Source organism: Setaria italica, chromosome II, assembly GCF_000263155.2.
Source record: "Setaria italica strain Yugu1 chromosome II, Setaria_italica_v2.0, whole genome shotgun sequence".
Lineage (NCBI taxonomy): Eukaryota > Viridiplantae > Streptophyta > Magnoliopsida > Poales > Poaceae > Setaria > Setaria italica.
In genome coordinates, this window is record NC_028451.1 from 8,432,058 (window position 1) to 8,459,978 (window position 27,921).

The 27,921-nt window shown below is 50.2% G+C and overlaps 5 protein-coding genes and 3 pseudogenes across 5 annotated transcripts; 5 read left to right on the forward strand and 3 right to left on the reverse strand.

Annotated features, from left to right (window-relative positions):
* Positions 1-5,751: 5,751 nt before the first annotated feature.
* On the reverse strand, positions 5,752-7,489 carry LOC101782492 (annotated as a pseudogene).
* A 1,453-nt stretch (positions 7,490-8,942) lies between these two features.
* On the forward strand, positions 8,943-11,126 carry LOC101755065 (DIMBOA UDP-glucosyltransferase BX9). Its single transcript, XM_004955810.4, has 2 exons — positions 8,943-9,926; positions 10,096-11,126. The coding sequence occupies exons 1-2, from the start codon at positions 9,392-9,394 to the stop codon at positions 10,977-10,979; spliced, it is 1,419 nt and encodes a 472-aa protein (XP_004955867.2). The 5' UTR covers positions 8,943-9,391; the 3' UTR covers positions 10,980-11,126.
* A 1,738-nt stretch (positions 11,127-12,864) lies between these two features.
* LOC101782904 lies at positions 12,865-14,807 on the forward strand (annotated as a pseudogene).
* A 759-nt stretch (positions 14,808-15,566) lies between these two features.
* On the forward strand, positions 15,567-17,066 carry LOC101783311 (DIMBOA UDP-glucosyltransferase BX8). The gene is made up of 2 exons (XM_012843923.2): positions 15,567-16,074; positions 16,155-17,066. Exons 1-2 carry the CDS (start codon positions 15,567-15,569, stop codon positions 17,039-17,041), a joined length of 1,395 nt encoding a protein of 464 aa, XP_012699377.1. The 3' UTR covers positions 17,042-17,066.
* Positions 17,067-17,213: 147 nt separating this feature from the next.
* Positions 17,214-18,680, reverse strand: LOC101783718 (disease resistance protein RGA2). Its single transcript, XM_004959056.3, has one exon. The coding sequence runs from the start codon at positions 18,678-18,680 to the stop codon at positions 17,214-17,216; it is 1,467 nt and encodes a 488-aa protein (XP_004959113.1).
* Positions 18,681-21,678: 2,998 nt separating this feature from the next.
* LOC101784124 (DIMBOA UDP-glucosyltransferase BX8) lies at positions 21,679-23,359 on the forward strand. The gene is made up of 2 exons (XM_004959057.3): positions 21,679-22,258; positions 22,360-23,359. Exons 1-2 carry the CDS (start codon positions 21,769-21,771, stop codon positions 23,241-23,243), a joined length of 1,374 nt encoding a protein of 457 aa, XP_004959114.1. The 5' UTR covers positions 21,679-21,768; the 3' UTR covers positions 23,244-23,359.
* A 571-nt stretch (positions 23,360-23,930) lies between these two features.
* Positions 23,931-25,582, reverse strand: LOC101755472. The gene is made up of 2 exons (XM_004955811.3): positions 24,409-25,582; positions 23,931-24,303 (listed from the first exon to the last, which is right to left on the reverse strand). Exons 1-2 carry the CDS (start codon positions 25,542-25,544, stop codon positions 24,180-24,182), a joined length of 1,260 nt encoding a protein of 419 aa, XP_004955868.2. The 5' UTR covers positions 25,545-25,582; the 3' UTR covers positions 23,931-24,179.
* Positions 25,583-26,177: 595 nt separating this feature from the next.
* Positions 26,178-27,921, forward strand: part of LOC101784531 — a 13,440-nt pseudogene continuing 11,696 nt past the window's right edge.

The window sequence follows — 27,921 nt, forward strand, 5'->3', positions numbered from 1 at the left end:
GAAGGGAGGGAGGGGGCCGGTGGAAGGGGAGGAGGGACTCCTGGAGGGAGGGAGCTGAGGGAGGGTGAGGGAGGCGTAGGGAGGGAGAGGATAAGGCTAGCTGCCCAGGTGTGCGGGAGACGATAAGGTGAGGAAGGAGAGAGTGCTAAGAGGATAAGGTGCGCTGATGACTTTAGTACCGGGTGCCCACCCGGTACTAAAGAACCTCAAGCACATTAGTACCGGGTTGAGCCTCCAACCGGTACTAATGTGTACCCTTTAGTACCGGGTGGTGCCCCCTAAAGGGGGTCACGGGAGGCTCCTCAGGGACTATCTGTTAGGCTTGGTACTAATGTGAGTATTAATACCGAGCTAAAATGCAATCGGTACTTAGCCTCGGGATGAATGCTCAGTTTTCCAGCAGTGATGGATGGATCAATAAAATTCCACCGTGCAGGAAATGAACCCGGTACTTAATAGTTGTATTTTCACACACTGGAATGAATCATATTTATGGGTAGCGAAAGCAACAATTTTTCATGGCCTCACCTCGTGCATATAATAATCAAAGTAGATGACACTAAGGAGGGGGTGCAGAAGTACGAAAAGGGCATGTACAATGGGCTACAAATATCAAGTTCTCTAAAAACATGTAAACTGTTAAATATGCAAAGAGGCACACAATTTACATGTACAAATAGGAAGGCTCATCATCCATGAAAATCAGTTTGGAGCCCCTCGTACTATAAATCTCCTTGACCATTTTAACAAACTACTACAATGAACAGAGATTTGATAGCTGCAATCTTAATTAAGATGTTCAGAAGTTCATATACACACAGCTACATCCATTACTTTTTCGTCAGTGAAAAGTGAAAAGGTAAATGGGGTTGTAGACTTTGTTTGGTTGTATTGTAGCTCAACTGCACAAGTGTTACCAATAGAACATAGTATAATTTACTATTTTATCATGCTGCCACTAAGTACTTGAAGGACTGATTGGTTGGAAAGTTGTATTGTAGCTCATTGTAGTAATGCTGCATTAATCACTCACATTTTCACCATGAAGCAGGTGGCAACATCTTCAGATGGCTTCAACTAATCAAAGAGTAGGCCTGAAATGGAGTGCAATGCCAGTTGCCACCATCAATACTAAAGATGCCCACTCTAGCATCAGATTCAAAATGAATTTCCATGTGCTGAAAGAGATTACCATAATTTAGAATTTGCTCTTCATCACCACAATTCAGAATGGCTATGCTAACAAAATTCATAGCTGCCCTGTTGGCACAAGTCAGACTGTTAATGCTAAAAAATTGAGAGTTTCAGAGGCCTTGTTGTCACAATTCAGACTATCAGTGTCTAACAAATTCGGAGTTTTAGAGATATTGTTTCTGTTATGTATGCTTGCACAGTGGTCCTACCATTAACTATATGAATGTATTGCAGTTCAGATGCATCTTGCAGTTGGAGGGAGATGAGAACCATGTTATGAAGACAGAAGCTGATTCGCCATGGATCATCCTCACAGCATGAACTATGTTACTCCTCTACGTACCTACACTAAAGGTGTCGGATGTGGACCCACACCGACTTGGCTGATGGGCAGGACTCACGGCGGCTTAAAGATTGCATTGTGACGATGGCGGACATGGCCATTCGCTTCTACTGCTGCACAGTAGAACAACTCAGACAACTCAACCGGAGCCCGAGACAAGGCACACGCCATCTGATCCAACGAACAACAATCTACCGTCAGAACGGAAGAGCACATCTTTCTCCAACAAAATCCCAACAATCTCCCAACAAAAATCTAGAACCAATCAACAAAACTTCAAAAAAAAAATGGAAGTGCTAGCGCCCGGACGTCCGATAATTTTATTTTATCGGACGCTCCGTCGCAACATTGAAAAATAACTATCGAAATATCAAAAATCAACACTTGCAATACCGAGGATTGCAACACCTTTACGTGCATGAAACATCCCAAATTGCTTCATGCAACATTCAAAACAGACACATTGCAACAATAAAAAAAATATCTCTTACAACATTGCAACAACGAAAGAAGAAGAAACGAAACAAAGAAAACAACTATATGCAACATCATGAACAAGTTGGTGCAACACCCGATTGCTGGCAAGTCAGACTGTTGCAAAACAGATAAAACATCAAAAGCCATCATTGCAACATCCGAAAATAACTATTGCAACACCATGAGGTACCTATTGCAACACTCAAATCCACGACAACCAGCCTGCCCCCGAAGGTTGTCCACCATGGCCGCCGCCCGATCCTTCCCCGCTCGGATCTCGCCGGGGTCAGGGAGAGGGCCACCGGATCCGGTGCAAAACAGATGAAACATCAAAAGCCACAATTGCAACATCCAAAAATAACTATTGCAACACCATGAGGTACCTATTGCAACACTCAGATCCATGACAACCAGCCTGCCGCCGAAGGTCGTCCACCATGGCCGCCGCCCAATCCTTCCCCGCTCGGATCTCGGCGGGGTCAGGGAGAGGGCCACTGGATCCGGAGCGTTGGGTGCTCCCGGTTGGTTGAGGACGCCGAAGTGGGGGGAGGGGCGCCGCCAGGGTGGGGGACGAGGTTCCCAGAGTGGAGGAGCGCGCCGCCGCTGGGGTGGACGAGGAGGACACCGTGGTGGGGGAGTGCGCCGCCGTTGGGGTGGGGGACGAGGCTACCGGGGTGCGGGACGAGCCTGTCGGGGTTGGGGAGCGTGCCGCCGCCGGGATGGATGAGGAATACGTCGGGATGGAAGGTTGAAGAAGGAAAGGGATGGGGAAGAAAAAAACGGTAGCGCTTGCAACATCCAAGAGTCCCTACTGCAACATCGTGAGATACCTATTGCAACATGGCCGCCGCCCGATCCTTTCCCGCTCGGATCTCGCCGGGCCGGGGAGAGGGCCACCGGATCCGGGGACGTTGGGCGCCCCCGATGGGTGAGGACGCCGGAGTGGGGAAGGGGCACCGCCGGGGTGCGCGAGGAGGATGCCGGGGTAGGGACGAGGTTGCTGGGGTGGGGGAGTGTGCCGCCGCCGGGGTGGGCGAGGAGGATGCCGGAGTGGGGGAGCGGGTGGGGGACGAGGCCGCCGGGTGGGGAGCGCACCGCCGCCGGGGTGGATGAGGAGGACGCCAGGGTGGAAGGTTGAAAAAGAATGGTGGAAATGGATAGATAGGAAGCACCATATATTTTTGAAGCGGAACGTCCGACGCGTCCGGACGCTCGGACTGTAGCATTACCGAAAAAAAAACAAGAAGCAATCTTTCTCCCTCACCTTTGTATATGTAGAACGCAGGTTCTCCTAATCTCCCAAGACCAAAGGGACACCTTCCCCTCTCAATTGAAACTCGAATCAAGACCAGAAGAACGAACAAAAGCATAGTCACGCTGGATCTGAGGTCGTGCTGGAAAGGAAACGAAGACGGAGACCCGCTTGTTTCGAAACCGCCATGGAGGAACCGCGTAGGAGAAGTGCTTGGCCGGAGGAGAACTCAAGGGTGGCGCCGGAGGGGAGCTCAGGACGGTGCCGGAGCTTGGAGGGGACCTCGAGGGTGGAGGAAAGCACGAGGGCAGTGCTGATGTCGACAGCATATGGGAGGAGTTAGCGGCGCAGCTAGGGGAGCATCCATGGTGCAAGTGGCTTAGGGGCGGAGTGGCCCTAGGGACAGAAGAGGTGCTCCCGCAGGATGCCGTGCCATGGGATGTGCAGGAGTAGAGGGAGCTGGAGCTCGGAGGAAAAGGAGACAAGGATAGAGGGCTTGAGTTCACTAGAGTACAGAGATGATGGATCGAGTTGTCGTCTTTGGAGCTTGGCTCTCATGGCGAGAAGAGAGGGAGAGAGAGGTGGCTGATGGACCCGAGGGGCGAGGGAGGAGAGCTACAGGTGAGAGTTACATGTGTCCATTGCCCGGCCACATGTCGAGGAGCTTCAGCTTTGGCTTTGGATTTGGATGAATATACGACAAAGAAGAAGAGTGAACGGACGAGAACGACGGAAGAAGGGGATACTGAACACGTAAGAGATCAATTTGGATTTATTGTTTGTCCCACTGTTATTTGGATGCACGGTAGCTTGGGTAGCTAGAAGTAGCTAATGGTTAATGAAACCCGAACTAAGACTTTACATTAGTATGCAGCGGATGGATCAAACCTACATGAATTAATGTTCCCACATGTAAGTTCACATAGAGATAAAATATACGAATTAGACCATAATTACACTGATCACAAACTTATTTTTATCATTACATGATTTTTCTGATTCGTCGAGCACTGTATGGAAAAATGATGCACCCTTATAGTCTAAATAAATTAGATTAGTGTATACTTTAAAATTTTCTATATTCTTCTATATTCTAAATGCCCATTCCTACACAATTCTGATTTTCATTTCCTCTGTTTTCACATTATTATCGTTTTGTTGAATGCTCCATATATTACAATATAAATGTTTTGTTACGGGCACGATCCTAGTAAGTATTTAATTCAATATCAGGAAAAGGGCTACAACCTATGAATAGGTTTATTATAGAAGAATCACAAGTGTTATCCGATAATTAGACACTTGATCATGGTTCTATAACTGAATGATCCTATAAATGGTTAGATAGACACCAAAAATAATTTTGAGGTTCAGCAAAATCTTATTGACAACACAAACGTGCAAATATTGGTGATAATTTGAATACTTCTATTGCGGACGTTGGAGATTCTATTTTACTAGCCTACTGTATCTCCCATTTTAGAGTTTTGTGCAGGGCTTCCGTTTATATCAGGATGGCCCTGGTAACTAGCAACTTGGTCATGTCGACTTGTTAGCAACAGAGGACCTTGGTAGACATCATTGGCAATTGTATCTTGTTATAAATGGATTATCATATAGCAAACTTGATAATCTTTCATGTTCCTGGAGCTTGAATTTCTCCCACGTTATCATGGATTACAAACGCCCATGCTCCTGTTTTGTTTGTTTCAGTATGAAAGATCCAATTGATATTCATCTTTAGTATATCAGTCGGAGGACACTTCCATTTTACCTGACAAGTTTCAATTTGAGCTGGCTCTTTCTTCTTTAACTGATCAAAATCCGACAATAGGACTGCAGGTCGGTGTATATATACCTCCAATTAATATCCATGCTCTCTTCCCCCCAGTTTACTTTGTTTCTGGCCGATCACCATTACCCTAACAGCATACATGTTTTGTTCTGCAGATTGTGCTCTAGGGATCATATTGTTCTTAGTAAACCCGCGGCAGATTGGGCTCTAGGATCCACTAATATTTGTTTTATCCATAGCAGCACATGTTTTGATATTAGAAACCTTCATATGTAGTGTTAAATGTACTGCATATACTCCATCCAAAAATATAGTCAACTTTTTATACTAATTTCCTTAAATTAAATTAGTTTAACTAGAATAAAATTTAAGCAGTGGACACACTTGTCGATGTCCGAAACTGCTTATAACTAATTTGTTATAACCCAAATAACCTACTGAAAGGTCCACAACAATTAACCTACTGGATTGAGTAACTACTAACCCAAATAATATAGTTCTACTTCAAGTGGTAACACACTTTGTTCAAGCAGAAATTTTGACGAGAAAACAAAAAGGAAAATAAGTTCCATATATTGTTTTGTGGAATAAACACAATAATACGGCTAATAACAAAAATTTGGTATTCCCTACAAATCTGCCTAGCTAAGAGGTTCACACAACATAGAATTTTCGTCCGCAGAAAAATAGTCACAAACAAAGTATATGCTGCACCAACTTATCAATGGCAATCTGAGAGGACCCACCAGTTCTCAAGCAGTCTGCTACGTTCTTCTTTAGCTCCTTAGCTCTTTCCCTCATCTCGGCTCCCTCCCTTTCCTTCATGAGCTTCCTAATGGCCTTCTCTATCTTGCCTCTTTCCAGCTCACCTTCTAGCTCGAACCCTACACCCCATGTTTTCTCCACGTACCTTGTGTTCATCATCTGATCTGCGAACTGAGGCCTGCATATCATTGGAATCCCCTCGCTAATGCTCTCTAATGTCGAGTTCCAACCATTGTGTGTCCAAAACCCTCCCACTGCACGGTGGGCCAGCACCTCCTGTTGCGGGGCCCATCGAATCACCTTGCCTCTACCCTCAATTGCAGCCTCAAAACCATTTGGGAAACCTGGACGATCCAAACCCCGTACCGAGTCCGGGCGAACCACCCATAGAAAAGGATGGCCACTGGTCTCCAAACCCCAAGCCACCTCCAAGAACTCATTGGCGTCCAAGGAAGCCAAGCTCCCAAAGCTAACATACAACACGGATTCCGGGGCCTGCATGTCCAGCCACTTGATGGAATCGTAGTCTTCATCCAGTAAGCTACTTCCTGTGCTCTTAGAGGAGAGCTTGTGAAGAGGCCCGGGAGCGAGTACCATAGGGATGTGGAGCTCTTCGCGGATCCTCTCCAGCTCGGCTGGCTCCAGAGCATCAAAAGTGTTGATCACTAGACCAGACGAATCGTTCACTGCTTCAATGGCCCGAGCAAGCAGGTTGCGCATTTTTTCTTGGTCGCTCCAGCTTGAATAGAAGAGGTCCCTTACCCTCAGTGGCGGTAGCTCTTTCACCGGCATGTGCATTTTTTACTCTAAAACAGAGCATATATAAAGTTAAAACATATGACCACAGTACATGTTTCATGCTATGTTAATAATAAGTTAAGGGGAAAAAACGTCTCCAAAAAGTTGTTTCTCAAATTTGAAATTCTCCTAAAAACTGGTCTGTATAAAATTGACTTAAAGGCTATGCCATTTTGTCTCCTGTTTTTGGTTTGATGCACATTTGCATTTGTTGGGCTGATGCACGTTTAAATTTTCATTTGGCTGATCCTAGTGATTGACCAAAAAATTCCTGTAGTAAAAGAACTTGCGGCTAAAACATAGTAAAGCTGAAACGTACTTCCCAAGGTAATTAAGGATTAAATAAAAAAGACAACCACTACACTTGCGCCAATGCTCTAGTAAACTGACCTTGTGGAGGCAGGTAGCCCTTCTGGTGAAGCATTGGGTAGGCCATGGAGACTCCGAAGCAGGCGGCGGTCGTGGTGCGCAGCACTAGCGTCTTGACGCCGACCGCCGCGGCGGCCCTGGGCACGGCGATGAGGTTGGCGTCGAAGACCATGCACGCAACAGGGGCCTGTTCGTCATCCGCGAGCACGGACGCGAGGACGTCAAGGAGGGCCGCCGAGTCCTCCGCCTCCATGGCGGCGTTCATGGCGTCGAGGATGCCGATGACGTTCCCGGACGCGGCGAGCTCGGCGGGGACGCCGTCGGGCACGGGCACGAACCGGAACTCCGGGCGGCGCGCGGGGTCCGGGGCGTTGAAGTGCGTGTGGAGCACGGTGACGGCGAGGCCCCGCGCGTGGAGCGCGTCGGCGAGCTGCAGCATCGGGTTGATGTGGCCCTGGAACGGAAGCGGGAACACCAGGACACGGCGGCGCCGGTGCGTTCCCTGGCAGTCGTCAAGGCCGCCGGCGCGCGCTTCTTGGACGCCGGCCATTGCCGTCTCGGATCGTCACGGCAGACAACGCAGCTGCACAGCGAACAATACCACCTCTATCTTCTCCCCCGTCGTCTCCCACCCCGCTGCCTCCTCCGCCACCCCGGCTGGCGGCTAGCTCGCCGCCGCGCCACCCGCCCACCGCCGACATTCAACCTCGCCATTCCTAACCCAGCATTCCTCATCACCCCCACCGCCAGCCTCAGGCCACCAGAGGTCCGGCCCTTCCTCGCTGGTGGTGCTCCTGCGCCGCCTTGCCTCCGCCGCAGGCCGAACCACCACCACCGGGCCACCATCGTCCTCCTCCTAAGCCGTCGGGCATTGAAGCCCCCTGGAACCTCAAAACCCTAACCCTAAGCACCACTATCCACGACCTCCACCCCGGCCGACAGTGACCTCGCCGCCGGCCACCCCCACCCCCACCCCCCACCCCTCCTCGGCTCTCACCAGCACGTCCTCGAGCGGCGGCGTAGACGACCCAGCGATGGTGAAGAAGAAGGAGATCGTGCGGCTCTCATTGATCGCACAAATCTGAAACATCGGAAGCTAAGTTGCTTCTGGGCTTCCGGAAGCCAGATAGGTTTCCCCGGTATAAGGGGAGTGAGTACTAAGCTGATCCATATATAAACAAAAATCTTTGATCTGCTTCAATGAGGCCTCCATTGGCAAGCCCCTCCCCACATGAGCCCATCAACGATGTGTTCTACGCCTTGGCCTGGCCCAGTGGCTCGTGAGGGACGACAGCCCATCACGTCGACGCGCGCGTCGCGTGAGCTCAAGTGAAGACTGAAGAGCACTGGAGAGCCAGCCATGTGATTGGGGGTGTTTGGGAACACCTATTAAAGTTTAACACCGGTCACATCGGATGTTTGGATGCTAATTAGGAGTACTAAATATAGACTAATTATAAAACTAATTGCACAGATGGAGTATAATTCGCGAGACGAATCTATTAAGCCTAATTAGTCCATGATTTGACAATGTGGTGCTACAGTAACCATTTGCTAATGATGGATTAATTAGGCTTAATAGATTCGTCTCGTAAATTAGCACAAGATTCTGCAATTAGTTTTATAATTAGATCATGTTTAGTCCTTCTAATTAGCATGCGAACATCCGATGGGACACTGTTAAAGTTTAGCACCTCGTATCCAAACAGTGAATTGCTGCTACGAGTTGTTGACGGCTGACATGATTTGGGAGAAACATCGTTTTGTTGTCAGCAGCGACCTAGCTTGTCGTGTTTGTTTGGCCACCGCATGCGATCGGGCGATTGGCTTGCTCCAAGACTTTTTTGCGATTGATTTTTCTTCGAATTAAGAAAGACTTGCATTGTGTCATTGTGTTGCTCCAATGATCAGAGGCCTGACAAAAACATCTCCAGGCAGGCCAGGCTTCCTCTTTCTTTTACTCCAGGAGTCCAGCAGGGCCATCCAGTTACTCGTCAGCAACAAGCTGGTCCTTTCACAGACGTACCCCATCAAGCCCTGACCAGTTTACATCTGCCGCCCGGACAAATAATGCAAGCTACGTAACGTCAGCAATGACGTGGAATCGAAGTGCTAGAAGCTAGCCGGCGCTTCAAACGCGACATGGGCGCATGGTTGCATAGCCGCCGGGCGCCGGGCGTTGGCACGTTGCAACTCCAGGACAAATCTGTTGCAACGCACTCGGTACTACACGACACATAAAGCTGCCTCCCTCCAATGAGGCAATCTTCTGTTGGTACGTGTCGTCACGTCCAGACTTGTTTGGGGATCGAGCAGTGCTCATCGCTCATCACCCATCAGTAGCTCGATCGCTCCACCACGAGAGCACGCGCTCAAGGCACACAGCTGGCGAGTAGCGATGGCCGGCGATGATGGCGTCCAAGGAGTGCGCGACGGCGGCGGCGACCCGCGCCCGCGCCGCGTGCTGGTGTTCCCGCTGCCGTTCCAGGGCCACATCGACCCGATGATGCACCTGGCCGGCGCGCTCCACGCCCGGGCCGGCCTCGCCGTCACCGTCCTCCACACGCGCTTCAACGCCCTGGACCCCGCGCGCCACCCGGAGTTCCGGTTCGTCGAGGTCCCGGACGGCGTGCCCGCCGGCGTCGCCGCGACGGGCAGGATCATCGACGTCATCCTCGCCATGAACGCCGCCATGGAGGCGTCGCCGGAGGCCGTGCGGGGCGCCCTGGCGTCCGCGATGATCGCGGAGGACGAGGACGAGGAGGCGCCCCACGCCGCGTGCCTCGTCATCGACTCCAACCTCCTCGCCGTGCAGCGGGCCGCCGAGAAGCTCGGGCTTCCAACGATGGTGCTGCGCACCGGGAGCGCCGCGTGCTTGAGGTGCTTCCTCGCCTACCCCATGCTCCATGACAAGGGCTACCTGCCTTTCCAAGGTCAGCAACTCACAATATAATCATCAAAGAATTCCAAATTTTAGGAAAGAAATTGCGACCCCAAGCATTCTACGCATCAGTAAATTTGGAACATTTTTTGCTAGTTACTACTTGAACTTGATTGCTGCGTTGTTGGGTTTGCATTCTGAGCTGTATGTTCCTGCTGCAGAGTCACAGCTCTACATGCCGGTGCCGGAGCTGCCACCTCTCCGAGTGAGAGACCTCTTCCAAACCAAGATCAGCAGCCACGAGATGGTCCGCGAGGTCATCGCCCGGATCACCGAGACCGTGAGGAACTGCTCGGGCCTCATCATCAACACGTTCGAGGCCCTGGAGCCAGACGAGCTACAGAAACTCCGCGGCGAGCTCGACCTCCCGCTGCTCCTCGCCGCCGGCCCGCTCCACAAGCTCTCCTCTAAGACCACCGGGAGCAGCCTCCTGGACCAGGACTACAGCTGCATCGAGTGGCTGGACACCCAGCCCCCGGGATCGGTGCTGTACGTGAGCTTCGGGAGCCTGGCCGCCATGGATTCCGGCGAGTTCGTCGAGGTGGCCTGGGGCCTGGCGAACAGCGGCCACCCCTTCCTCTGGGTCGTTCGGCCCAACCTAGTGCAAGACACTGACATCGCGCAGCTACCCGATGGCTTCGAGGACGCCGTCAAGGGTAGGGGCATGGTGATCCAGTGGGCCCCGCAGCAGGAGGTGCTGGCCCACCGGGCAGTGGGTGGGTTCTGGACGCACTGCGGGTGGAACTCGACGCTGGAGAGCGTCGGCGAAGGGGTCCCGATGATCTGCAGGCCCAACGCGGTGGACCAGATGATGAACGCGAGGTACGTGGAGGAGGTCTGGGGTGTCGGGTTCGAGCTGGAAGGCGAGCTGGAGAGAGGGGAGGTCGAGGGTGCTGTTAGGAAGCTGATGGGTGGTGGGAGGGAGGGAGCTGAGATGACGGAGAGAGCAGAGGTGCTCAGGAGGAAAGTTGCCGAGTGCTTGGATGGGTCTGGGTCTTCTCGGACCGCCATTGACATGTTAGTCGACTACATGCTGTCTCTGTGAACCTTTCATTTGTTATATCTATGGGGCAACATCGAGTACAAGAACAAGTAATTTGCTTTACAGAGTGTTGACACATTCAATAGAACCTCCTCCGGATCCACAAGATTGTATAGAAAACAAAAAAAGATCCGTCAACCGTTGCCCATTTCTACCTGTCTGGACAGTGGACAGTGGCAGTCACCTTTGACCAATCCGTCAATTTGATATGATATCCTTGTGTGTGCTTCGAGAGCACGCACGTCCGTGGCTTACGAAGTTTCCTCCAACCAAGCTCCCAGTATATGGTGAAATATCTGATGAGGCCATGAATGATAGATCATGCTTGCCCCGGTTAATAGTCCATCAACCCATGCTCCCGCACGAGCTAATATTTTTAAAAGCTATTGTTAAAAATTATTTAGAAATTAAACTTCCAGCTACTCTCTTATTTTTCAATACTTCAACATAATACTTATATAGATATGTACCTATCTTTGTCCAGTTATGATTGATTTTTAATTAATAATTACTCGATGCACGTTTTCATCCATATTCGTACTTTTTCATTTTGTATCACACCTCCAATCCTCCATACATTATGTTTAGCATAAAAATGAATATTTTTCATCGATTCCTCACATACATGTATAAATGGTCTAAATGGTGGCACTCATCATGTGTATATACTTTAACTTAGTATTTTTATATTAAAAATGACATAAATAGGTAAATTAGAATCATATATTAGTTTACTTTTTGATATTTCTGTATGATGCACATGAAGATAATTAGATTAATATTTAGGTTATTTTTAATAACGCCACACGTGGGTAACATAGATAAAATTTTAGAATGATATTTTAAGTTATGCTTTATAATAATGTGTATTAGTAAATTGGATGAAGATTATAGGGTTATTTTAGATTATTTTTTATAATAGCTGAGCACGGTAATTTAGATACAGGTTTAGAGCCCATTTTTGAATATTTTCACAACAACAGTGGTGGGTAACTTTTAGAAAATATAATAGATCAATGGCTATAATTATTAGAGTTTACAGGATTGGTGTTTGATGTTTTTATTTTTTTATGAGAATTTGTCTCTTTTTTTCTAGCTTGTCTCGTGGGAACTAATGCGGAGTCTCCAGTGAAAATAAATAAGACTACATTGCTACAAAAATATTACCATAAGCTACTTCTCATTTGTTAAATATTCGAACACAATACTTATGTAGATATATACTTAATATGTTCATCCAATTGTGTTAGATTTTAGTTGGTAATTACTCTATAATATTTTCATCCACATGTATAATCTTTAACTTTTCACTTTGCATCGCAGGTATGCGCTTGAATTGTTTAATGAACCCTAAGTTTGAGATACAATTTCAGCATAGAAATCTATATTCTCATCACTTTATATCCTTATAAATGGTGACACACGTATGAACCTTAATTATTATATCATATACTATAGATGATTTAGAATCGTATATTGTTGTATATTTTTAATTAAGGTTATTTGATTCAAACGTAGGGTTACCTCATGTAGTTTTTAATAATGGTATGTGTGGGTAATATAGATGCAAATATAAGGGTTACTTTAAGTTTTTTAAGTAATAGTGGTAGGCAATTCAGTTGCAAATTATGGGGTTATTTTAAATATTGTTTATAATGGCATAAGTGGGTAATTTGGATGAAGATTAGGGGTTACTTTAGTTTATTTTATATAATGGCATAGATGGGTAATTTATATATAGATTTAGGGGGTTACTTTAAGCTATTTTCATAACGGCATAGGTGGGTAATTTTTTAGAAAATATAATAGATCCAATAACTGATGATTTGAATCTATCGATTGATGGTCGGATATTTTACTTTTTTGAGAATTTCTAGGATTTCTCTCTTTTTAGAGTGTCCACCTAGAAATCCTAGGTGGCTTACCTGAAAGCTTCAAAAAGAACATCCAATTAGTACCAGGAAGATAAGATTATATATAGCAACTCCAAGCTCTCAAGCCGGAGCACCGACTGGAGGAATCATCGAACCATACTATCCAGCCGGCGAGAATGGCCGTGGCCGGAGGAGGAGCGGACGGCAGGAGCGCCGCCACCGCCACCCGCGTCGCGCTGTTCCCGCTGCCGTTCCAGGGCCACATCATCTCGATGCTGCAGCTCGCCGGCGCGCTCCACGCGCGGCGGCTCGCCGTCATCGTCCTCCACACGGCCTTCAACGCCCCGGACCCCGCGCGCCACCCGCCGGGGTTCGCTTTTGTCGCGGTGCCCGACGCCGTCCCGGACGCCGCCGGCGGCGGCATCGCCAAGATCCTCGCCCTCAACGCCGCCATGGAGGCCTCGGGCCACGTCCGCGACGCGCTCGTGTCGCTGCTAAGGTCGTCGGAGGAGGGGGAGCCCCGGCTGGCGTGCCTGGTCATCGACTCCACCCTCACCGCCCCGCAGAAGGCCGCCGCCGGCCTCGGGTTGCCCACGCTCGTGCTGCACACCGGCGGCGCCGCCTGCTTCCGCTTGTTCAGATCCTACGACATGATCCACGACAAGGGCTATCTGGCAGCGACAGGTTAGCAACAAGAGACCATACGGTGCCATCTTCTTCTGTTTCTAGCTCTGTACAACGGTTTCAAACGAATTTCCCCTGAATAAATCTTGATAAAGATTAAAACTTTCAAGTCAGTTTACTTTTACTAATGGGCAAATTTTCACTACATAGGACATTGTTTTACATTGCTTTTATATCGTTATTTCAGAGTCCAATCTGCACATGCCGATAAAGGAGCTGCCACCACTGCAAGTGAGGGATCTGTTCGACCCAAGCAAGCTCCCCATCAAGGAAATCGGGCAGAAAATCCTGAATCTTGCCACGGAGACCACAACAAACTCCAACGGTGCAATCCTCAACACATTCGAAGCTCTCGAACCACACGAGCTCGGGATGATCGGGGACGACCTTGCCCCCAAAGGCATACCGCCCTTCGCCGTCGGTCCACTCCACAAGCTCATCGCGTCCAACGATGGTGCTGAGACCAGCCTACTCAACCAGGATCGCAGTTGCATCGAGTGGCTGGATATGCGCAAGCTCCCGGTTCTGTGTTGTATGTGAGCTTCGGTAGTGTTTTTCATGTCACCCAAGATGAGTTTACGGAGATCGCATGGGGTTTAGCGAACAGTGCAAGCCGTTTCTATGGGTCGTTCGGCGCGGTCTCGTGCTTGGGGTGGAGAAGCAGGAGCTCCCGGAAGGGTTCGAGTCGGCGGTGGAAGGTAGGGGCAAGGTGATCGAGTGGGCACCGCAGCAGGAGGTGCTAGCCCACCCTGCGGTGGGCGGCTTCTGGACTCACAACGGACGGAACTCCACATTGGAGAGTACTACGAGGGAGTGCCGATGCTATCGAGGCCCACCTTTGGAGATCAACAAGCGACCGGAAGGTACGTGGCGGATGCATGGAAGATTGGGGTTTTGCTAGAGGGTGTGCTAGAGCGAGGGGGGGATCGAGAAGGCGGTCAGGAAGCTGATGGAAGAAGATGAGGGAGCTGAGATCAGGGGAAGAGCAAAGGAGTTGAAGGAGAAGGTGAGGATGTGCCTTGAGAGTAGCGGGTCTTCTCAGCAGGCCGTTGATAAGTTGGTAGATCACACACTTTCCCTTTGAGTTCTTTCTTCGTAGCTGTAGTGTCAGGTATAAGGACCATGCATGGATGTCTGGAATTGTTATGCGCCTGCATGGTTCCAGCTGAATGCATCAACTACTGGGTTTATAATTGTTGTTTCCCATTACATTGTGAACTCATCATCTTCGATTTGAGGATGTTGAAGCTGGATTACTATCCATTATCTTAAAAAAAAGACATGGTGTGCTATGTTGCTTTATATTAGGTTCAGCCTGGAGTATATCTGTGCAAAATGACCATCCAACTAACTCGCGCGTAGATTAGTTACAAAAAAAAGAACTCTTGCGTAGGAATTCGAAGATTATTACAGAACACCCATTCAAAACAAAGATTTGTAACAACGGCGACTGGTGAATGAATCAGTTAGGATCTTTGAACTGTGAGTGTTTGTAAAGATGGACGGTGACTATTGCACAAATGATGCCTACTGCTCTTTAGTCTTAGAAGTGATATAGTGGAGAGTGTCTCTGAGATCTTGGACCGGGGATAATTGAGCTCCTCGATCTGTTGGATATTTTATAGCAGGCGCCTTAATCCAATCAGATTTTTCTTTTCTTTTCTTTTCTTTTCTGTCCAATTTTTTCTTCTCTACCTGTGCCAGGAGTCAACACTCTGTACCGGGCCATGGGCTCTGTTTTTGCAGCCATCCTGGGCTCTGTTTTTGCTATGGTCCTCTGTTTTCAATAAATAAATTGGCCATCCCACAGAATTTAATATGAGATGAGATCAGAGCCGAAGACTTGGCACACAAGCCCATTACAAAAGCTTTACCCTAACATCTCAAATTGATCTTTCTGTTTTTGATGCATTTTATTGAAAATTTGGAATCAGCAAAGGTTCTCTACGCTACTCCTGCTCCATACCAATCCCGCGTCACCATCTGCAGACCTCTCATTGCCACCACAACCACTCTCCGCCGTCCGGAGCCGATGGCCGGACAAGAACAGCGCCGCCGCCGCCACCGCGTCGTGCTGTTCCCGCTGCCGTTCCAGGGCCACGTCACCCCGATGCTCCAGCTCGCCGCGCTCCTCCACTCCCGGGGCCTCGCCGTCACCGTCCTCCACACGGCGTTCAACGCCCCCGACCCCGCGCGCCACCCGGAGCTCGCCTTCGTCCCCATCCACGAGGCGCTCCCCGACGAGGTCACCTGCCCCGGCGCCGACATCGCCAGGCAGCTCCTGGCGCTGAACACCGCCTGCGAGGCGCCCTTCCGGGACGCCCTCGCGTCGCTGCTGCTGCTGCGCGGGCGCCGCGGCCAGGACCAGGACCAGGGCTCCGTGGCTTGCGCGGTGGTCGACGGGCAGTGCTACGCCGCGGTGGACGCCGCCGCCCAGCTCGGCGTCCCCGTCCTCGCGCTCCGGACCGACAGCGCCGCCACGTTCCGCACCATGCTCGCGTTCCCGCGGCTGCGCGACGCCGGCTACGTTCCCATCAAAGGCAAGGCCGTCGAGCTCGCTCTGGATCTTGCTCTTGGAATGCACATGTCGCTGATTAGCTCGTAGCTAACGATCCTGCAGAGGAGATGCTCGATGAGCTGGTGCCGGATCTCGAGCCGCTCCGCGTGCGGGACCTGATCCGCGTCGACGGCAGCGACGCCGACGCGCTGTGCGGCTTCATCGCCCGCGTCGCCGGCGCCGTCCGTTCCTCGGCGTCCGGCGTCGTCGTCAACACGTTCGAGGGGATCGAGGCGCCGGAGCTCGCCAAGATCCGGCGTGAGCTCTCTCTCCCGGTCTTCGCGGTCGGGCCGCTACACCTGATGTCCCGGGCGCCGGCGGAGCAAACCACCCTGCGCGCGCCCGACGGCGGCTGCCTGGCGTGGCTGGACACGCGCCCGCCGCGCTCCGTGCTGTACGTGAGCCTGGGGAGCGTGGCCACCGTCGGCCACGCCGCGTTCGAGGAGATGGCGTGGGGGCTTGCCGGCAGCGGCGTCCCGTTCCTGTGGGTCGTCCGGCCGGGCTTGGTCGCCGGCGGCGAGGAGGAGGCTCCGCCGCCATTGCCAGATGGGTTCAGCGAGGAGATCAAAAACAGGGGGAAGATTGTGACATGGGCTCCACAGAGAGAGGTCTTGGCGCACGCAGCCATTGGCGCGTTCTGGACGCACTGCGGGTGGAACTCGACATTGGAGAGCGTCTGCGAAGGGGTGCCCATGCTCGTGCAGCCGTGCTTCGCGGACCAGACGGTGAACGCGAGGTACGTGACGCACGTGTGGGGGGTTGGGATGGAGGTTGGGGAGGTGATCGAGAGGGGAATCGTCGCGGAGGCGGTGGCGAAGGTGATGGTTGGGGAAGAAGGAGCTCGGATGAGGGAGAGGGCACACCGTCTGAAGATGGAAGCATCTGCCGCTACTAGTTTGTCCATAGATAGCCTAATTCATTACATATCGTCCCTGCCAACTGCAAATTAGTCATGCTCAGCAAAATTATCAAATAATGTCTAGAACAAAATGAGTTGAATCATGGATGTCTGATTCATTACATGTCCGACGTTCTAGGAAACTGACTCCAGCAATGAAATGTTGAAAACCACCGATGAACAGAGACAGTTACATTGTGTTCGTATCTGCAGATGATTTTGAATCACATCATGGAGTGAGGCCGCTTCTTCTTGACCATCAGATTTGGCGCCTCCATCTCACAGCTCATCAGGTAGCTGTGGTACGGGGGTATGCGTGATTTCCACACTACGACTTCAAACTTGCCATGAGTTTCAGCACTTCCAGTCTGAACATCAAGCAGCGTTATCTTCGGAACCTCATGATCATGATAACGCTTTTCACGATAGTGAACTTTGAACCACATGGCTCTGTTGGACATAGTCCAAAGATAAACAGTCCGGTTTTTCTGAAGAAGACTATGCGGATGTTCCCCAAAACGGAGGGTATTCCTCTCTACATGGTTCCTCTGCAACGCGAGGATCTTGCGCCAAAACCGGGCATCAAGATTAGCTCTCAGCATCCCACTGACAGTGTTAGCGCCCAAGAAAGATCCACCAAGCATTTCTGCGACTTCCATAGCTATGGATGCTAGCTCTGGATGCTCCTCTGGATCTGTGCTCCCAAAGGCCAACACCTTGAAGAAGTACCAGTAAGCTTCTTGGGGTAAAAAAGTCAGTCTGATAGCTCCTGCTGTTCCAAGTTTCGCGATATTCTCCGATCGGCTTGTGATGATAACTTTACTTTCTGGTGGCATGTGCCTTCCTGCAGAGCACAACTTCTTGCACTGCTCGTCTAGAACAAAATCATCAGCAAGCTCCACGATAACAAGTGACCTTCCATGTGAATCATGGGTTTGTTCCTTCATGACTCTGCCGCCTTCCGGAGCAGCAGGATATCCATTGCATAGGATTATGGAAGAGAAGTGGTTGCGCACCCTCTCGTCGTAACAGACATGCTCCACAAGAGTGCTTTTGCCAACTCTTGCTGGACCAGCTATGGGAAGCACCTGTAGACTTTCCGTGCCGGGTGGATCTTGTTGTAGCAAGAAGTTGGTAATTTTCTCCATCTCCACCTGGCGCCCAAACATGCACTTCTCGAGAAACATGTACTTGCTGTATGGCTCACGGCTGATGGGAGGATATGATTTCAGGAAGACGATGAACTCCGCCATGTCGTCGATGACGCCACGCAGGCTTCCAAGCATCTCCTGCACCTCCTTCACCCCATCACCTTGACATGGTGTGTTCACCCTCCTGGAACAGAAGCACACATGCTTTGCTGGACCTAATTTGGGCAGGGCAGATGATGACTGACCACGAGATTTGTAATTGGTACTCTCTTGCTGCAGCATGCGGTACATGACAGTATCAAGCAGGTAGGAGCCTTCGTACATCGCTTCTCTCAACATCTGGAGCTGCCGGAGCATGGCTTGGTTTGTGATGCGCCGCCCCTCAGCCTCCTCGACGATGAGCTGGATGCGCAGCAGCAAACGGCGCAGCCGCTGCAGGTTCTCCGCTGCGCCCTTGTGCCGCCGGTAGTATCTTTCGACGACGAAGGATACTGATCTGCTGACGAGGTCGCCAAGGACTGCAGAAATGAAGGCCTCCATGCTGAGCCTTTTCGACAGGGGAAGATGAGGATTGTTGGTTTGGCTTGAGTTCATCAGTTGTCTGTAACTATATAGGCTGAGGCGGCGAGGTAGATTGAATGCTGAATAAGGAAACGTCCTCACGCTCACGCATTGCACATTTGCAGTTGCCGGCGGCTATGTAGATGCAAACGTTTCCACAGTAGGTACTGTGCTCCATTATTGGCCCAACGGTTGTTGCTTCCCGTTGTTGACCAGATGATTATATTATAGCTGTTTAGTACAAATTTCGTCTCTACACGACAAGACAAAATTAGTATACTTTCTGTTCATTTTTTACATGTAGTAATTTGGCCTGGCATGATCTTCCTCTTCGAGGATAAACTTTGACCAAAGAGTTCCTCCCTCAAACTAATTAGGAGATTAAGAAATGGTATTAAGAAATGGAATCCTAAAATGGCACCTTACATCTCGGCGAAGCGTAAAGGTACTCATATTACAAATCTCTCATTTTTTATCGGAACATTGTGATTTAGTTTTTGATTTGGATTTTGTATTTTAATTGTATTTTAATAAGTAAAAGAAGTTAGTTAATTTATTAAGGCTATGTTTATACCGTGTATCAATAGTCAACTCTGAGTAGAAGGTTTCCTTGGAACAATTATTATTTATTTTATTAGTTATTTCAAGTTATTTTGGCTCTTTCTTAATCTTCAAAAGAAATTAATTCCGTAATGGTAAGATGAAAAAAATAAAAAAATAAAAAGGAACTGTGAAAAAAATGATAAGAACATATTGGAACATCAATTTGAAAGAGACGATAGAAGCGGAGTTTATTTTTCCCCAAAGTGCCGCCACAAGGGCTAGCCGCGCTGCTTGACGCCGTCCCCCTACCACCTGGTGAACTCCGCCGTACGGCTACCCTCCTGCTTCTCTGGATCATCTAGAAGAGTCGTAATCGTATGATTTTTGATAGGATCAACCAAGATCGCATTGCCTTAGTGGCGGCGATGATCACCCACGCATGGCTCTGGGCCGTGAGAGTCCGCCGCCGCTTTGATCTCTTCCTTCTTGAAGACTGGTGCTCTGCTCTATCTACGTAATCCGGTCCTGTGTAAACGCTTACCCTTCCCCTCCCTCTAATGTATCCTGACGCGCCACGCTGGTGTTGTAAAAACTCGGGCTTACGCCCTAATCAATTTGAGTTCAGGTGGGCAATCTCCGCCCACCATTGCCGTCTCAAAAGAAACACTAATTAGGAGATCATGACTACAAAACTAATACTAAAATGATCACTTTTGTATCAGTAAACATATAAATAATTAGTCTAAATTGGAATACATATTCTACATTTTTGAACTGATAAGTAGTATTAAGATGGAAATGTTAGTTCAGAAGTTGCACATTTGACTCTGAAGGCTCTTTGTGGCTCTGTTCTTCAATGACCATTGAATTCATACAGAGAAGGTTGGTGTACGGCTTTGGACCGTTGGAATTTAGATACAGTCCCCTGATGAACATACTTGAGCTTGAGCACGACTGAAACGAATGGTTGCAGTTAATTGGTGACTCTGTTAGCTGAGAAAAATACAGAAACGGTGGGTATGCGGCACTCCAAGATTAAGCAAAGCAATCCGCTTATATAATTTGGTGCTTTCATGGAAGGAAGTACATTAACAACAGACAAACTATATCATCTCTATCACAAATCCCGTCGAGAACCATAAAATTGAACCACATCCCCACTAAAAGTCCATTATTTCATCATATCGTCCAACTCTATTTTAGATTTTTTTAACACAATACAGAAGGAGACACTCACATATACGCATGCACACTCAGCCTTGTAAATATACGCACGCAACCCCTATTCCAATAAGTACATCGTAGAAACTGAGTCAGGAGATCCTCGAAATTGATGAAGTTACCATTAACGAGCGTCTCGCTGTGATAGGCATGTCGCCAACCACTAAAAGAATAGGAAACTCTATCTATTTAAATAATATATTTTATGTATATTACTAGTCAAAATGTCGCATTAGAAACCGTATTGTGGTCTTGGTGGTCTTAAACTTTGATAAGGGCATCACACTATTATATAACTTAGCGAAGATCAATAGTTTATGCACATCTTATCTTACTATTCCTAACTAGAGACTCCATTCGCAGCCTTTTAGATAATTCTCATGAGATACGCCATCAATTCGGTAGTTTCTAATTATTATTGATAATAATAGTCTATGATCTATTTTACAAAAGTTATCCAGCTACCATTATAATAGTAGTTTATCATATCCCCTGTAAATATGTGTATCTAAACTACACATAAATAGTAACAGTGTAATCTTCATCTAAATTACTCACCCATACAATTATAACAATAATCTAAATTATCTATCTAAATACGCATTTTAAATACCCAACCTGCCATCATAACAATAATCTAAAGTAACTCATAAACTCATCCAAATTACCCATCTATGTGACTATGAAAGTAAACTAGATTCACCCTCTAAATTTATATTTAGAATGCACATCTCCGTCATCATTAAAATAACCTAAATTAGCCCACAAATACTCTAGATTAGCTATATCCTTATATATGCATTGTGTTATAATATGAACGGATGAGAGAGAGAATATTAATTAGATAGGGGATCCACGCCATTTTATTTAGGGGGCATGGCACGGCATGAGTCAAGTTTTTCATGCAAACAGCTGACTAGCATCTTGAGTCACGCTAAGTTATCTAAAAATTTAATTTTGGACACGCTATTCTTAAATGTTTAAAATAAAATGTTAAAAATTGCCTCGAGTGCCACATTTATTCATGGATTACTCCACGAGCTAGAGCACGAGTTATTAGACTAGCACAACTAGATACCGTTTGCAAAAAAAATATTATCCGAGGCCCAACCTTGAACCTTTGGACCGATTATTATCTGTCTCCTTGCGTAACCATTCGTTTTTAATCTTAGCGTACTGCTCTGACGAGCCTGGTCGTTGTGCATCACATGCGCACAGTTTTTGCACACAGACAAAGAGCAGCTCTGCGACCTCCCGGCCAGCCAGTCACTCTGGAATTGAGCAGCCACTCTGCTGGCGGCAAATGGCCGGAGAAGAACAGCTCCGCGACGGCGGCCTCCACCGCCGTCGAGTCGTCGTCCTCTTCTCCCTGCCGTTCCACGGCCACCTCAACCCCACGCTGAAGCTCGCGGCGCTGCTCCGCGCGCGGGGCCTCGCCGTCACCGTCCTCCACACGGACTTCAACGCCCCGGACCCCGCGCGCCACCCGGGGCTCGCCTTCGTCCCCATCCACGAGACGCCGCTCCAGGACACGGCCGTCTCCCCCGACTCCGACATCCTCGCGAAGCTCCTGGCCCTGAACGCCGCCATCGCGGCGCCCTTCCGGCAGGCCCTCGCGTCGCTGCAGGACGCCGTCGCGTGCGCGGTGGTCGACGGGCAGTGCTACGCGGCGATGGACGCCGCCGGCGAGCTCGGCGTCCCCGTCCTCGCGCTCCGGACCGACAGCGCCGCCGCGCTCCGCAACATGCTAGCGATCCCGCGGCTGCGCGACGCCGGCTACCTTCCCTTCAAAGGCAAGCAAACTAAGAGTGTAATATTTTTTGTTTTTTTTTTCTCACATTGGATCTTGGAGCGCAGAAGCTGATGAGCTAGTTGCAAGCAAATGTTCCTGCAGAGGAGCAGCTGGATGAGCCGGCGCCGGGCCTCGAGCCGCTCCGCGTGCGAGACCTGATCCGCGTCGACGGCTGCGACACCGACGAGCTCTGCGGCTTCGTCACCAGCGTCGCCGACGCCGTCCGAGCCTCGGTGTCCGGCATCGTATTCAACACGTTCGAGGCCATCGAGGCGCCGGAGCTAGCCAAGATCCAGCGCGAGCTCTCCCTTCCCGCGTTCGCGGTCGGGCCGTTGCACTTGCTGTCCCAGACACCACCGCCGGCGGAGCAGAGCTTGCACGCGCCCGACCGCGGCTGCCTGGCGTGGCTGGACGCGCGCACGCCGCGCTCCGTGCTCTACGTGAGCCTGGGAAGCTTGGCGTGCGTCAACCGCGCCGTGTTCGAGGAGATGGCGTGGGGGTTGGCCGGCAGCGGCGTGCCGTTCCTGTGGGTCGTCCGGCCTGGCATGGTCACTGGCGGCGCCGCTGGCGAAGAGGCTCCACCGCCGTTGCCGGACGGGTTGGAGGAGAAGATGAGGGGCAGAGGGAAGATTGTGACATGGGCTCCGCAAAGGGAGGTCTTGGCGCACGATGCAATCGGCGCGTTCTGGACGCACTGCGGGTGGAACTCGATATTGGAGAGCATTTGCGAAGGTGTGCCCATGCTAGTGCAGCCGTGCTTCGCGGACCAGATGGTGAACGCGCGGTACGTGACGCACGAGTGGGGTGTTGGGATGGAGGTTGGGGAGGTGATCGAGAGGGAGAGGGTGGCGAAGGCGGTGACGAAGTTGATGGTTGGGGAAGATGGAGCTTGGATGAGGGAGAGGGCACGCCGTCTGCAGGTGCAAGCATCTGCTGCTACTAGTTTGGCCTTAGACAGTCTAGTCCAGTACATACTGTCCCTGTGAACTTTCAATTAGTTAGGGATGAGTGGTAACTTGTATGGTAATCCTGATTCCTGTTCCTGAATTCCTGATATGTTTGCAAATTTGTCAAATAATGCAATGTGTTGCTTTCTCATGTCACGAAACTGAATCCCCCTCTCATCAAATGAAATACTTACATTTAGGAAAAATCCAAAAACAAATCAAAATTAACTATTCATTGTTCGAAATTATCTTCTCTGCTAGTATTTTGTGAAGATTTATAGGTAAAATTCTTATCAGCAAAAAGGCAGAACAAAATTGATTAGGATTTAGAGCATTGCTAAGAACTGCACTACAAGCATTTTGTTTCAAGAAAAAGCACAGCAGTGCAAATCAGTGGCCAGAACCAGATAACATGGTGCAGGGAACATCAAACATCTTTAAACTCATCAGGGAAATCAGGATTCTTTCTACGAAAAACGGAATCAACATGCTAATCCAATCACACTTATGCACGGTCAGTGCAGCAGATGACAGATTGAGGTCCAAAGTTCAGACTTCCACCGGCCCTGTTTCTTTTTTTAGAAGCACCTGCAATTGTTTCATTATGCGAAAGTATCTTCGCTGCACTCTGCTAGTGTTGTATTAATTGAAGAGTTGCAATTGCATTTCTTATCAGGAAAACATGCAGACGCAGAACAAATTGATTAGGATTTATGAGCACAAACATGGTCAAGAACTATTGGGCATTTCATTTCTAGAACAAGAACGGCAGTACAATTCATTGACAAGATAACATGGTGCAGGAAACATCAAATATCTTAAGATCATCAGGCAAAATCAGGTCTCTTTCTAAGAAAAAGAAGAAATGAACTTGCTATTCCAGTCAAACTCATGCACAATCGGTGCGGCGGTCCAAAGTTCAGAATTCCACTTGTCCTGCATCTTTGTTAGAAGCAACTGACACGCCAATGGTGTTCAGTCCTTTAGCGACGACATGATGGCATCGAGGTCGCAGGCGAGCCTCTCCTCGGGGATCATCTTGCCGTCCTCCACAAAGTCAGTGCCCTCCACGGTGTACTTGTCGAGCGTCATGTGAGGCCTGCATTCAACAGCACAGCAAATTTAGCAAGGCTCACATCCCAGCAGTACTCAGCCAACACACCTCGCAGTGGACGGCAGGATAAACGGGCATGGTGTCCCTCACCTTGCAGCGTGGGCGACACGCTCCGGCGACAGCTCCGGGATGAGGCCCTCCAGCATCCGCATCATCTGTGCCTTGTAGCTCTTCAGCTCGCGGCAGCTACTCTCGTGATTCCACTCGAACTGGATCTTCCCCGCCGTGACGCTGCCCGGGCTGCCAACATCGATGGCCACGCGCTCCGCGAACTGGTTGTGCCAGTACAGGTAGCGCAGCATCGGCGCCCGCAGCGTGAACGACTTGTACTCGGCGGCGCAGCCAGCGATGCAGATCACCTCCAGATCCTCCAGCCTCGGAGCGTCGACGGTGATGTCTCCGAACGGCGAGCCGATGGAGTCGCCGTGTGCGCTGACGTCGACCAGATCCAAGTCAAGGCTCTTGAGGAGCGGCAGGCGAATGTCGACACGCGCTTGCTCGATTTTGGAATTGAAGATGCTCAGGTACTCGAGCAGCGGGGACCACGCGCCAGGTGGGAGCGGCGCCTCGACGGTGACGGTGTTGAGCGTCAGGGAGCGCAGGGACGGGAGGCACGGCCACTCGCGGAGCACGACGTGCTCGAGGCGGAGATTCAGCAGGGCGGCGGCGCCTGGCCCCGTGATTGCCGGCGAGAGATGGCCGAACACGGCGACGTCCAGGTAGCGCGCCGCGGCCGGGAGGGCCAGCGTCCACGCGTCTCTCGAGGTGCGGCCGTTGTAGGGGACGGTGACGCGGATCCTGCGCGCGTCGACGAGGGCGATGATGCGGTCGGCGTGGCGCCTCATGCGGCGGTCGTCGACGGCGTAGGCGATCCTGAGGGCGTCCACCGTGCACCCGGACCCCTCCTGCGCACGGCGGCGGAGCGCGACGCGGAGGCCGACGAGGAGGCCGTCGTCGACGACGCCGGGGAGGGCGTCCTCGTCCCCCTCGTCGAGCATGATGTCGTCGAAGAAGAGGAACTCGTCGAGATTGAGCTTGACGACGGGCGTGTAGTGGTGGATGTGCATCCAAGGCCGTGACAGCACCGAAAGCTGGACGATCTCCCGGTACGGGAGGAAGGAGACGATGTGCGCGCGGAGCTCGATCGGCAGCGCGGTGAAGCGGTCGGCGCCGGCGCCGTCGGCGATCCTGGCTTCCTTGCGCGTGCTTCCGCTGGGCCTTCCCATCTCCGGAATCTCTCGTCTGCTTGGATGAGGAAGGTGGATTTCAGAAATGTTTTACGCTTTCCCACCGAGATTTTGGAGGGAAAACACCGTGCCCCTCCATTTTCTTCCCGCCAACAAGTTCGCGCTCTATGGGCATGAGCGCGACAATAGGGCCACTGCTGCGAAGCCTTTGGGACCAATTTTCGCAGGCCTAATGAAGTTAACAGACGGCCCGAACATAGATTTTAGGCCCATAAGAAATTAGGCTTTTTTTTCATATCAGCCCAAAAGATACCCAGCCCGCAAAATGCTCAACTCCTATATGGACCTATGTTTTCCCCGCGGTTGTCGCCGCGTCTCATTCTTGCATTCACACATGACTATTGGCTCCCCCTCAAAAAAAAAAAACATGACTATTGGCTAAAACATTTTGCAGGTGTCATGGCTAGTGTTTATATAACTTCTAAACTATTTTATGGGGTGAGCATTAATAGTTCGTGTGCTTAGTCCCCAAAATTTATGCATGAACCCTAAAAATAAGCACCACACCCATCACTTTGATTGAAAAAAAAATAATTAAGAGAATTGTCCTCAAGCTTTCGACTCAAATAAATGGATCTTTGCATTAAAAAATTTGAGCTCTGAGTTGCAAACATGTACCTCTCTCTAGCTCTCATTCTTAGAGTAACTCTAAGTCATTCATCTTTGTCTTTGTGCACAAAGTCAGTAACATTGGTAAAGTTTGGTACATAAATTAATGTTCTAGTAATATTTTTCTAAAGTGACATTTGGGAACAAAATTTTCATAGTGACATGAGTTGTGGTGGTAAAAAATTTAGGACTTCTTTCTCTTTTTAGTTTTTCTGGCAGATCGGTCGCGCAAGATCTTTGGTCCTCCCCGGAACTGATGAAAAAGTGGGTTGCTCCTTATGGACTTGCTCAGAACGATTCTTCTCTATCTACAGTTCAGGACCTATTAGAAGTCGAATGTGCTCCGGTGCAAATTATAGAGATGCAGGCCTAATGTAATTAATGAAAACATGTATTTTTATTAGGAGTAGGGGCGAAGACCAACTGTGCACAGTGACCGTTTTGGTCATTGTGGTGTTTTCTTCAGTAATACCACTCATACGCCAATTGTTGGCAAATTCTACCCGTTAGGACAGTGGCCATCACTTTGACCATATCCTTGCTGCTTTACGAAGTTCCCTTGAAGCTTCAAAGATAATTGGCATTGCCCATTCCGAGCTGCAGCATAGAGAACCCGAGAAATCCTACATCTTTGTTATTGTTACCCTTAGCTAGTAACGTCGCCGCCGGCCAACGAGAATGGCCGGAGCAGGCGGCGCGCCGCCCGCGTCGCGCTGTTCCCGCTGCCGTTCCAGGGCCACGTCAGCCTGATGCTGCAGCTTGCTGGCACGCTCCACGCGCAGGGGCTCGCCGTCACCGTCCTCCACACGTCCTTCAACCCGACGGACCCCGCGCGCCACCCGGAGTTCTCCTTCGTTGTTGTACCCGACGCCATTTCGGACGCGGTCACCGTGACCGAGGACGGCGTGGACAGGGTCCTCACCATGAACGCCACCGTGGAGGCGCCGGCCCTGGCCGAGCGCATCCGCGACGCGCTCGCGTCGCTGCTGAGGTCGGGCGAGGAGGAGGAGGGGAGCCCCAGCAGGCGTGCCTGATCATCGACGCCACGCTCACCGCCGTGCAGAAGGCGGCGGCCGGGCTTGGGCTGCCGATGCTCGTGCTGCACACCTGCAGCCAGTGCCGACCCTAGGGGTGGGGCAGGAGGTGCGATGGCACAGGGCCCAGGCGGGATGGGGGCCCAACTCAAGTACAGAAGACCAGAACCCATACGGCCATACGCAGTACGCCCATACTTGATCGGCAGCGCCGCAACGGCTCCTCGTCGCGTGTGCGTGTCGCCTCACCTCCTGAGCTGCAAGGCGCCAAGCCAACGCAGCAACGCCACAGCCCCGAAAGACGGAAAGAGATCGTGGGCGAGACGGAAAGAGATCGTGGGCGAGACGGAAAGAGATCGCAGGGTGCCAGGGTCGCAGTCGCAGGCGAGACGGCGTCACATGCTCACGGCGATCGGGATTCCGGCGACTGCGAGACGGCGATCAGGATTCGGGATCGGGCGGGCGATCACCATTGACCATTCACCAGTTCTGCAGTTCACCACGCGACATGCCGCACGCATGTCAGTCCAGGCTGTCCAGCGAGGTATGAAAAAAAACTTGAGCTAGGCAGTTAGGCTGCATGCCTGCACTGATATATCATATATTCATATATAACCTATTTTGTTTATTGAACCACACTTTGTCTAGGCCCTAGTTTTTTTCCTTGTTCAATTTGTTCAATTTTGTCTAGTACTTTGTACTCATATAGTCAG